The sequence below is a fragment of the Tenrec ecaudatus genome, chromosome 3 (genome assembly GCF_050624435.1).
Source record: "Tenrec ecaudatus isolate mTenEca1 chromosome 3, mTenEca1.hap1, whole genome shotgun sequence".
Lineage (NCBI taxonomy): Eukaryota > Metazoa > Chordata > Mammalia > Afrosoricida > Tenrecidae > Tenrec > Tenrec ecaudatus.
This window is the reverse complement of record NC_134532.1, coordinates 67,556,116-67,568,202: the sequence shown is the minus strand read 5'-3', so window position 1 is coordinate 67,568,202 and position 12,087 is coordinate 67,556,116. Positions and strand designations below refer to the sequence as shown.

The 12,087-nt window shown below is 39.9% G+C and overlaps 1 protein-coding gene across 2 annotated transcripts in view; it reads right to left on the bottom strand.

Moving 5' to 3' along the window:
• Positions 1 to 11,728, bottom strand: part of PRMT9 (protein arginine methyltransferase 9) — a 39,775-nt gene extending 28,047 nt beyond the window's left edge. Inside the window, exons 1-7 of one of the 2 annotated variants that reach the window (XM_075543718.1) lie at positions 11,689 to 11,728; positions 11,350 to 11,590; positions 10,342 to 10,490; positions 6,502 to 6,738; positions 5,600 to 5,764; positions 3,485 to 3,587; positions 2,607 to 2,713 (exon numbers count right to left, since the gene is read on the bottom strand). In XM_075543718.1, the coding sequence (XP_075399833.1) occupies positions 2,607 to 2,713; positions 3,485 to 3,587; positions 5,600 to 5,764; positions 6,502 to 6,738; positions 10,342 to 10,490; positions 11,350 to 11,520 (932 nt within the window). In that variant the 5' untranslated portion in view covers positions 11,521 to 11,590; positions 11,689 to 11,728. Of the gene's footprint in view, positions 1 to 2,606; positions 2,714 to 3,484; positions 3,588 to 5,599; positions 5,765 to 6,501; positions 6,739 to 10,341; positions 10,491 to 11,349; positions 11,591 to 11,670 lie in introns of both variants that reach the window. The other variant, XM_075543717.1, reaches the window with a different exon arrangement.
• Between the last annotated feature and the right edge of the window lie 359 nt (positions 11,729 to 12,087).

The following is a 12,087-nucleotide window of genomic DNA, read 5'->3' as shown; positions in this document are numbered from 1 at the left end:
TTAATAAAGTATCTTTTTAATCATAAAATAAATATGAAGAGGCTAACACATATATGTACATGTATAATTATGTAATTATACATATAGTATTTTATATCAATACTTTAGAAACAAATTTAAATTTATGTGTTTGTGTATATTCAACCAGTACATGCCTAGACAGCCAGTACCACTGTCTGACCACCACTGCTCTGTGCCCTACCAATGACTAACCATTGTTACTGTTCCCTTGTTAGCAACATGGAAAAGGATAAGAAAAAATATACAATAAAAGTGAATCCTGGTCCTCTACCAATGAGGAGCTTAGGGTAATTTTCATTTTCTTCTTTTACTCACCAGTATTTCCTCAAATAATTACAAAGCCATATGAATTATTATTACAGTAAGAAGGGGCTCCTGAAAGTCTTAACAAAACCTGGATCAACATTTTAGCAAACTACAACATTCATTAACATTCAAGAATAAAAACCTCACCAGGAAATAGCTATAATTAAAATGGGTAATCTCACATTTTCATTTATACAGTGAAACCTTTGGAAGCCCAAACTCAACAAGGCAGCCTTGTCTTTCCAGGTCTCACAAGTTTTCTGTCTCTGACAGGACAGTCTTGACACTTTTGTCTCATTTTAGTGGAAAATATCTTGAGTTGTCCTTCTCTGACAGGTTTCTACCTTACACGGGTTCTGACTTTTGCAGGCATCACCAAATATTTATTTCAAGAGTAAATCTTAGTATCTCAAGGATAGTAAGATCCTAAAGTTCATCCCATTCAGTTACATATTATAATAATAATAAAGATAGAAGAGAATGGTAGAAATTAATAAAATCAAAATTATTTTCCTATTGGAATTTTTGCTACATTTTGTCTAAGATTGGTGTGAATATTTTTTGCATGAAAATTTTCATACATCAAAAAAGATACTCAAACTCACTCAATGTCTCTGGATTAATACCCACTCATAGTTGACTCTACAAGGCAAAGTAGAAATGCCCTTGGAACAATTGGTGGTTTCAAACTGCTGACTTTGCAGATTGCAGCCCAACACGCACACAACCACTAAGCCACTAGGACACTAGACTGCGTCAAAATTTATTTTTCATTTTAAAAGGATGACTTTAATCCCACAATTTCATTTTAAAACCAAGTAAAATATATGCCAAAAACAAAACAAAAAACCTAAAGACTACAGTCAACATGAATTTAAAAGTCAGAAAACTACAAATCATATGCAAATAGTATTCACTTAAATAACTTTTTTTAACTTAAATAACGTATAAAATATAGTTTGCTATTTAAAATTACTGTTTTGGAGACAAGGGAACAATGATCTATAATTAATGGTGAGGAGGGTGTAGGAGGTCTGGTAGGGCTTGATCAAGGGCAATGTAACAGAATAATTACTGAAACCTGAAGAAAGGCAGAACATGATAGTGGGACAAGAGGAAAGTAATAGGAAACAGAGGAAAGTACTAGGAGGCGAAGGACATTTATAGAGGTCTAAAGGCAGGCATATACATATGTGAATATATTTATATATAACAATAGGGAAATCTATCTATGTACATATATTTATATGTTAATAATCAAGGTAGCAGACGGAAGTTGGGCCACTACTCAAGTACTCCCTCAATGCAAGAACACTTTGTTCTAATAATCTGGCATTCCATGATGTTCACCTTCCTGACACAATTGCTAAAGACAAAATGGGTGCATAAGCAAATGTGAAGAAAGCAGATGGTGCCTGGCTATCAAAAGATACAGTGTCTGGGCTCTTGAAGGCTTGAAGATAAGGCCATCAAGCTGAGAAGCAACAAAATTCACATAGAAGTACACCAGTTTGTATGATCATGAGGTGTCGATGGGATCAGGGTTCAGGCATGAAAGACCCAGAACAAAAAATCATATTGTGAATGAGGGGGGAGTTCAGATTGGGGACCCAAAGCCCACCTGTAGGCAATTGGACATCCCTTTACAGAAGGATCACAAGGAAGAGACGAGCCAGTCAGGGTGCAGTGTAGCATCGATGAAACACACAACTTTCCTCTAGTTCTTTAATGCTTCCTTCTCCCCACTATCATGATCCTAATTCTACCTTACAAATCTGGCTAAACCAGAGCACGTATACAGGTACAGATAAGAGCTGAAAGCACCGGGAATCCAAGACAGATAAACCCCTCAAGAAATCCAGGACAGATAAACCCCTCAGGACCAATACTGAGAGTAGTGATACCAAGAGGGTAATTGGAAGGTGGGGTAGAGAGGGGAAACTGATCACAATGATCTACATATAACCCCCTCCCTGGGAGTCGGACAACAGAAAAGTGGGTGACGGGAGACATTGGTAAGTGTAAGACATGAAAAAATAATAACAATTTATAAATTATCAAGAGTTTGTGAGGGAGGGGAAAAATGAGGAGCTGATACCAAGGGCTGAAGTAGAAAGAAAATGTTTTGAGAATGATGAGGGCCACAAATGTACAAATGCGCTTGACACAATGGATGGATGTATGGATTGTGGTAAGAGTTGAAGGAGCCCCCATTAAAATGATTTTCTTTAAGAAAATAAAGTCACTGCTTTTAATACATTATTTAAATAATCACTCACCTATGATGCCTTCGTATCTCTGCACATTCCACTGCTATCCCAAATATAACAGCGCTTGCCGGGATAACTTTCCCATACTTCTCACAATCATCATCTTCACCTTTGGACTGAAAAGTAAAACAATAACCACGATACCGTTATTTGCATGTAAAATGCATAACAGGCTGAATTAAAAAAAACCTTTCAAACTAAGTGAGGATAAGCTGGGTTGTTTTCCTTTTCTTTGTTATGTATGAAAATTTTAAAATAAGTATAAACAAAGAAAGGATGAGAGGGAAGAAGGAAACTATAGTAAGCTTACTAAGCACGACCGGGTATTGGGTATGATTCTAATTATGAAACCACACTACCATTTGTCCTTGAGTAAATTCTACCTCATGGCAGCTCCTGTGTATGAAGGAGGGCTTTCAACAAGCCATTTTTCAGAAGCAGATCAACAGTCCTCAAGCCCTTTCTTCCAAGGAGCTTCCAAGTAGACTCAAATAACTTACCTTTCAGCTAGCAGGTGAGCAATTAACCACACCAAATCAAACACTACCACAAAGCCTTTTTGTACTTTGACACAAATACAAGCAACAAGGACTGTGCAGCTGAAAGGACCTCTTTCTCTAAAGTTTTCATGGATGTCACAATTTAACCTCAATGGACACCAACTAACCTCACTTTTTTTTAATTCCTTAAGGAGTATATTTTGCCAATCTACCTCATCTGGGAATATAAATATACATGTTTTAAATGATTTTTGTATGGATTTCCTTCCAAATACACAGTATACAGGCAAATGGTAGGAAATATATTTCATACTGCTTTGTAAATACACTTGGGTTTCAATTCTTATCCGTTCAAACAATGGATGCTTAAAGTGTTTTCATGCTTACCTTTGGCTGTAAAAGTAAATTTTCCCATGCATGTATCAAACTCTCCACAATTCCTTCTCCAAATAAACCTGCATCGACAGTTTCTGTTACAACTAGGGACACTCTATAGAATGATTTTTTAAAGATACATGTAAGTACAATGTCATGCTACTACACAAAGATGTCAGAGCTACGAGAGGAGAGAAAGGAAGAGCATATTACAGAAACAGTCAGTATGTAAAATTGTCTAATACAATTCCGTTTTCATTTCCAAATCTGAACCTCATGTTCCCTGTGCTCTGTTCTCCACTCACTCACTCATGTGTGGGGCTCATCACTTTTCATTAAAAATGGTTCATTCCCATTACTTTTATCAGCAACCCTCCTTAAAGTTGGACTTTTACACTGCAATAATCAATTTTTTACAACCCCACTTTTTTTTTTAATTTAAAGAGCACACGTTTTAAGTCTTCAAAGAGACAAAGACACAGACAAATCATCAGATGAGGGAGGCTACTAGCACGAGGGCAAACCCACTTTTATTAAAATGAGTAATCTTTCTCGCTTCTAACAACAGCTAATGCAGGGTAAGTAGTCCTCTCACACTCCACTCTCCATCTTCTCCGACAGTGCTGTTAGTAGGAGATGGACAATGAGCTGTCTTCTCCTGTCACTGCCCTTGCTTCACCTACTAGCTTTGGGTCTTCAGGAAAGCCTAGTCCAGTTCCTTCCAATCGTTTTCTGATCTCTCCCTGTTCTGAATTCCTTTAACGCCTGTTGCAAGTACCAGCTGAGTTCTTAAAGGATAAAGTTCACTAAATATACCTTATCTTCCTATGTAGACTATGGGAACGTCCAGGGCAAAAACTATTTTGATATAACGCACACATAAATCCACTATTATACATACAGAGAATGTTTATTATCTAAGATAGCAAACATTTAGAATGTGGAAGGTGGTTCAAACCACCTAGATAAACATCTTGAAGCCTAGAGATTTGCTCAAGGTCAAATTAATTAGTAACAGAGTCTGAGTAGGTATCCCTACCTCTGGATTCAATGCCAATACACCTTCATAAAGACTGCAGATTAAAATTCTGCATCATAAGAAAATGCAGATTAAGGTCATTTGATTCGGCATGGTGTTTACCTTTATGAATCAGGTCTAATCCCTGACGTAACCATATAAAAGGGTCTCTTCCATGAGAACAAATGTAAAATACGTTAAAATGCATAAAGCACCGAGTAACTGGAAGATATTGTTTTAGCAAATAGACATCAAGTAAAATGGCCCATGGTGGGTATTAGCTAGTGCTACAGCGTGCTCAAAAACTGATAGCTTTGGATACTCACAGGAGCAGGTCTATCCTGTCCTACAGGGTCGCTATGAGTCAGCCTTACCACACTGGCAATGAGTTACCGTAATAAAACCATCATCCTTGTGACTTATGGTACTACTAAATTCCAGCTCACAGCAAGCCTACAGAGGGTAAACTAACTACAAATCTTTATGGGAACCGAAAACTTCATTTTTCTCCCAACCATTGGCCAGTGGGTTTGAGCCACCGATGCTGAGGGTCACAGCCCAACACTTACTCTACCGACACTTCCAGAGTTTACATGTTTGCCAAGGACACTTTCACAAAATGAAATAAGCCCATCAGCCAAACCTGACCCACACAGTTACTGTCTGTAGTACAACTTAAAAATAATTACTAATCATACGGATAACACCACCTCAACTGGTATTATCTAGCTTTACAGGCTAAAATATTGAGGTCACCAAGGGTAACTTGCTAAATGTCAAGTTTACTTAGTAAATCTTCAAATCTTTAAAATTTTCTAAAAAGAATACAACTTTGGTGATAATTGTGCAACTTTTTCAATAGGTCTAAATCATTAGATTACATGATATATGAATTATATATCAATATAACTTAAAATTTAAATAAATAAAATTTATAAAAATATGTGTAATATAAAAGGAAAAATATACAACCTATTATGAAAATCTGCTGTATGCCAAAATAAGAGTTTAATCATTTCGTTTAACTAGAAGCTAGAAATATGAATTCTGGTTTCTGTTCTGTTTAATAAAATGATGACACACACTAAAATTAATTTATATCGCAATACCTTTCAGGAATGTGTTTTGGAATTTCTATGTCAAGTGACTTCATGTGTAAGAGTTTGATGTCTTCCATCTTGTTTGCTGCCACCACATCGCAGGCAAGTTCATACATGGTCTTGGACAGCTCACAGGCAAACACTGAACGTGCACCAGCTTTCTTAGCAAACATACTACAAGAGGGGAAAAAATGCTCCATCAAGAAAACATACTCCATGGGGCAGGGAATGTATGGATGTGCTTTATACAATTGATGTATGTATATGTATGGATGGTGATAAGAGTTGTATGAGTCCCTAATAAAATGTAAAAAAAGAAAAGAGGAGAAAAAAATGATTAGGGCAAAGACTGTACAGATGTGCTTTATATAATTGATGTATGTATATGTATGAACTGTGATAAGAATTGTATGAGCCCCAATAAATTGTTAAAAAAAAAAAAAGAAGAAAACATACTCCAGAATGCTCATCAAACAGAATTATGATGTTTAAAGACAGGGTTTTTAATTTTTAATTAATCTAAGCACTATTTATTCCACATTAAAAAAAAGGAGGGGGGATAATATTCTTGTCCAAAAGCACAACATACAATAAATCATAGCACCATCCCCCAAGTAAGAAAACAAAACAGGTATGAGGAAGGCAAATAGTACTTAACTTAGAAAACTAGACTCCCCATTGGAAATAGTGCAAAAGTTACTCTAAAAAATCAGTACCAATCACTCTAAAATTGCCTTAGCACTTCTGCCAGTGTTGGTAAAGTTACAGTAAGAAATACAATAATCATGCATGTTATCACCTTACCAATGTTATGAGAATAAAACTTTAAATTTCAAATCTCATTGTTCAATTGCCTATTTGATTAAAAAGTAGTTATATGTATGTAAAACTAAAAGACAATCACAACACACCTTAGTATTCCAGTTCCTGCTCCAATGTCCAGAACACTTTTATACCCTGCATGAACTGCCTTGTGGATTGCTGCATTGTAAGTCACATTCCTCTTGGTATCATTGAGCATAATAAAGTGCCAACGTTCTACCAACCAATTTGCAACACGATAAAAATTCTCCTTTGCATCGTTGAAATCAGGGTTTAACTTCACTGCTTTGTGAAAATACCCAGCTGCTTCATCTCTAAAGCCCATTCTAGAATAAAAAGTGACAAAGACAAAAGATTCAACTCTGCTATCAACTGCAGTCTCTCCCTGTGTTCATGCCACAGATCTGGCTTGGCAACCCCTTCCCAGCATTCCTAATTATACCCAACCTCTTTTGGGGGGGTCTTCAAAGAAGCACTGCAATCCTCACTGACTTCTATCTTTTCTAAACTCCTGCTATAGTGAACATATTCCAGAGTATTAACAAATACTTGATTATAAAGTACTACTGTACTAAAGTACAAGCTCTCTTAACCATTTAACCGACTCACGAGAACACCAATGCTCTCTGAACACCATGCTCACTAGGACACCTTAATGCCTATGGCTAGCAGCTTTCCAGGTGTGCCCACACCTTACCTTCAAAGTCAGGTGTATTGGTTTCCAGACTAATTTATGCCTGGTATATGCATAACTTAATTATATACTATTTTTATTAAACATGACAAACATAGCTAATCCTTTGTAATTCTATGTAGTCTTAATATGCATCATTAATATGCAGCTTCAAAAAAAGTCTCTCCAACTAAAAAATGTCCTGATGTTTAGTTTTGCAGCAACACAAACTGATACACATTTTTCTAAACACTTATTCTCAATTTTTATACTTATTTGTCATTAACTGGTAAATTGTGGACCACACATTAACTAAAATTGAGCTAGCTCACCTTCCTGACATGATCGCTGAAGACAAAATGTGTGCATAAGCAAATGTGCAGAAAGCTTATGGTGCCCGGCTATCAAAAGATACAGCACCTGGAGTTTTAAAGGCTTGAAGATAAACAAGAGGCCATCTAGTTGAGAAGCAACAGAGCCCACATGGAAGAAGCACACCAGCCTATGTGATCATGAGGTGTTGATGGAATCAGGTATCAGGCACCAAAGACCCAGAACAATCATATCGATGAGAAAAAGGGGGCAGGTGGAGTAGAGACTTAAAGCCCGTCTGTAGACAATTGGACATCTCCTCTCAGAAGGGTCACAAAGAAGAGACGAGCCAGTCAGGGCACAGTATGGCAACAATGAAACATGCAACTTTCCTCTAGTTCTTTAATGATTCCTCCCCACCCACCCCACTAAGAGCATGTACACTGGTACAGGTAAGAGTTGAAAACACAGGGAATCCAGGACAGATAAGCCCCTTAGGGCCAATAATGAGAGTAGCGATACCAGGAGGGTAGGGGGAAGGTGAAGGGAGAAAAAGGGAACTGATCACAATGATCAGTGTATAACCCGCCCCCTCCAGGGGGATGAACAAAAAAGTGAGTGAAGAGAGACAGTGGTCAGTGTAAGATATGAAAATGATAATAATTTATAAATTATCAAGGGTTCATTGAGAAGGGAGGTAAACAATGAGGAGCTGATACCAAGGGCTCAAATACAAAGAAAATGTTCTGACGGTGATGATGGCAACAGATGTACAGATGTGCTTGACCCAGTGGATGGATGGATGGATTGTGATTAAGAGCTGTAAAAGCCTTCGATAAAATTATTTACCAAAAAGAAAAACAAAAACTGAGCTAACAAAACCCTTGTGTACTTATTAAAGTCTTTCCTAAGCCTCTTGAAGCATTTGGTCTACTTTTAAGAATCATGCTGTTATGTATTACAAGTGTGTCTTAAGGGGCAAAAGAGATATTCAGAAACTCTAAAAAGGGGGCAACACTGTAATAAAAGGCAATGGTCATATATCAACATTCCTCCTACCTCGATAATATCCTCAAGTCTGTACCAGTGACTGGTTTAATGATACTATTAGGAGAATTAGGAAAGGCAGCATAGAGGTCACTTACAATATCCCTCAATAAACTGAAAATACTGCCAATAAATGGAACAGGGATATAAGGATATATACCCTTGGATATACGTGTGAATTTTGAGCTTGCACTCGATTGAGGCACTAACCTAACAAAAATCAGTTCTTAGAATGCAGTCCTAATCAATACTTACCCTTATGGAGGCATCACTGGAGCTAAAGATGCTATATCAATGTGTGGTAAAGAAACCAGATGGTGCCTAGCTATCAGAAAAAAATAGTGTATAGGATTTTAAATGCTTGTCTTAAAACAGCATCTAAGCAGCCATCTAAGAGGTGACAGCTAAGCCCACACAGAAGCACATCGGCCTGTGTGATCCAAAGATAGTGAATAATAAAATCCAAAACCAAAGAGAAATATATGAGAGTTTAAATTCTAAGCACCTGATTTGTAGAAGGCTGTATCTGAATGAGAGTGAAAGCCCAAAACATTTGCAGAAACCCTACTGGGAATAAGTCTTCACTGAGTATCTTCAGGTCACTGACCAGGGATGGGAAAAGCTTACCCACAAAACACAACAGAAAGGGAATTATTACGGATATAGTTAAGTTAAAATTTAACACATTATTATTTCTTTTAATCTATTCTTAATTTGTTCCATTTTTTATTATTTGTGGCTTTCTTTTGGATTAAAAATTGGTGCCATTGAGCAAGTTGTATAGAAATTGTTAAGTGAAAACCTAATCTGTTAAGTAAACTTTCACTGAAATCACAAGTGTTTTAAAAAGGCAAGGGTCATGTCAGAGGAGTTTTAAAGTTTAAATTAAAATTAAAAACTGGCATTTATATGTTTATAGTATTTCTTGATGGCATAGTGATTAAAGTGCTTGGCTTTAACCAAAAGGTGAGCAGTTTGGACCCATCAGTGGCTCCACAGGAGATAAATGTGGTAGTTTGTGTTCATAAAGACTTGCCAGCCTTGGAAATCCTATGGGACAGTTCTACTCTGTCCCACAGAGTGAGTGAGTTGGAATTGACTCAGTAGCACAGTATTAGTTTTAGATTTTTTTTTTCAGTTTATTAAGTCCACTAGAAGACCTACAGAAACTTGGACCTGGTTTCCTCTAGACTTTGCCCTTTTTTGTCTTTTCCTCTTGCTGATTTTGTGCTGTCCTTTCACTGTAACAATCCATAGTCCTAAATAAGGCTACACTGATGAGTCTTGGACAAATTATCCAAACTAGGGATGATCTTGAGGAAACCCAACATACCAGCTTACACTGTGATTGTCAAATTCCTTCTTTTGCTTGCCCTCCTGTTTTTTCCCTCACCAGGTGGCATAGTCCTAATCACTGTCAACAAAAAGTGCTGGAGAGAAGTGACAGGAAAAAAAAGAGTTGGCTTCCTGGTTCAAGGGTGTTCAGGACTGCTCCAAGACCAGGTACCAGCATCATCCATGGCCAGCAGCTTTCCCCAGTACAACCCAACTGGACAGTTTTATACTGGACTCCCTCCAGTGAGCCACCTCCTGGTGTAGTTCTCCGTGGTACCCAGAGGGCACATTTCTCTGTCATTCTGTGAAACACAGCTCAGCCCTGTAGTGGAGGCTCTGCATTGGATTCTTCATCTCAGCTCTAGGGACAGTGACTGCTATAGTATAACACATAACATAAAATATTTGATAATCCTATTTTAAAATCTTTTTACTTACTAGGCAATCTCTCACATCTCCAACCTTTGGTGGTACTTAATAGTTTGTATGTTCAAATGTCCCCAAATGACTCTATGATTTGTTCCTGATAATTACGAACAAGCAATACTGAAATCATTCAAACCTGAAGAGATGTTCTCCCATACTATTGCAAATCACTTCATCATCAGGAAACAGCTCCAAAGCCTGCTCGTAGCAACCAAGTAAGTCTTGCACGCGACTGAGAGCATAAAGCTCCTCAGCCCATTTGAAGAGCGTATACTGAAAAGTTTCCTTGATAAAAAAGAAAATCAAATCCAGAGCATTAATCAGTAACGTACAAGAGGAAACAACTTACCAAGCTGGTTCAAGATTCTACGGAGTGGAACTTACCGATTATTGAACAATCGACTGACTTAAATTTTATATAGCTTTTCATAAGCACTGTCTGCTGAATAAACAAATGTGCAAACGAACGCTACCACTTATTTGGCAATAGTATGTAGAGATGAAACCGTTTGACTAAACCCCTCTCAGCTGGCAACTCCCTCCACCCTGAGTATGTCACAAACAACTCAATAACTGAGGCTTAAAGGCTGCACCTTGGAATGATTGGTACTTTGAACTAAATTGCAAACTTGATTCGATTACACAAACACACCACATTCCTTCTAAATCCAGCACAGGCACGTGCACAGGGAGGCAGGGGTGTGTTTGGACGGGTTGCTGGGGGGCGGGGACGACTATCAGTCTCCTGGGCGACACACAGAACTTTGCTTTTTGGAGAGAGATGCTAGCTTTGAAATGCAGTTGCAACTTTTGACTTTCAGGATAGAAGGTGCACGCCGGATGCACTGAAAAAGACTACAGGAAAGTCCAGTGGGGAGCCAATCGCAAGAGATGACGGCGGGGTGCAACCCAGGCGGTGAGAACTGTTAAAAGTCTGCATGCTTGTATTCCACAGGTGAGGCGCAAAGGATTCCCGTACTCACAAGTCAGGGGAGAATGGCAACAGCGGTCACCTACGGCCACCAACTCTAGCACCCAGGCCTGCTCCCCCACCCTTTGAAGAAAACAACAACAAACTCCCTTTTCCCCTTCCGAGGAAAAGACTGGAGGATCGGCCAACCGGTGAGAGGGGAAAGGTCCTCACCTTCAGGTCGTCTTTGAGCTCGGGCGCCAGGCTGAGCACGAGCAGGTAGTGCGCATAGGCGGTGCCGAAGTCCTGGGCGCCCAGGCAGTGCTCGGCGCTCTGCAGGGACCGCGACACCAGCTCGTGCCGGCCCGCGGCGCCTGGGCGAGGCCTGGGCCGCGCGTTCGGCATGGCTGGAACGGCAGGGAAGATGCTTAGACAGGTGGCGCGGGGGCCGTCCACGGAGTCCGTCCACCGGAACCTAGCGAACCAGCACAGGAAAGGTAAGCCCCGGGGGCAGAGAAGGGCGCCCGCCTCCGCCCAAGGCTCCGCCTTCCCTACCAGGTGGCCTGCCCGCACCTGCGCCCAGCACTGCCCCTCAGCTGCAGACGCCGGCCGCCGCGCACGCAATGCGAACGTGCGCACGCAATGCGAACGTGCGCGCGCGCGCAGGGCCCGCCTCCTCCCGAGGAGGTGGGACAAGTGCGCGTGCGTACAAGGAGGCGGGGCGTATGCGCGTGCGCACAAGAAGGCGGCGCGGGGGAGAAGCGGGGAAGCTTCTCGCCTCTTTGCTCACGTGACACTAAAGCCTTAGATCGCTGGTGATGGGAAGGGATTCTCTCTCCGGGGTTCAGGGTGTGTGGCTTCGGCTGTAAGACCCCCACTGTGCAGACCCCGGCAGCGGGACGCTGCAGTCGCCCGTAACTGACGGGAGGAGTCGGAGGAAAGCTGCCTGCAGTTGTAAGGCTTAAAGAATTT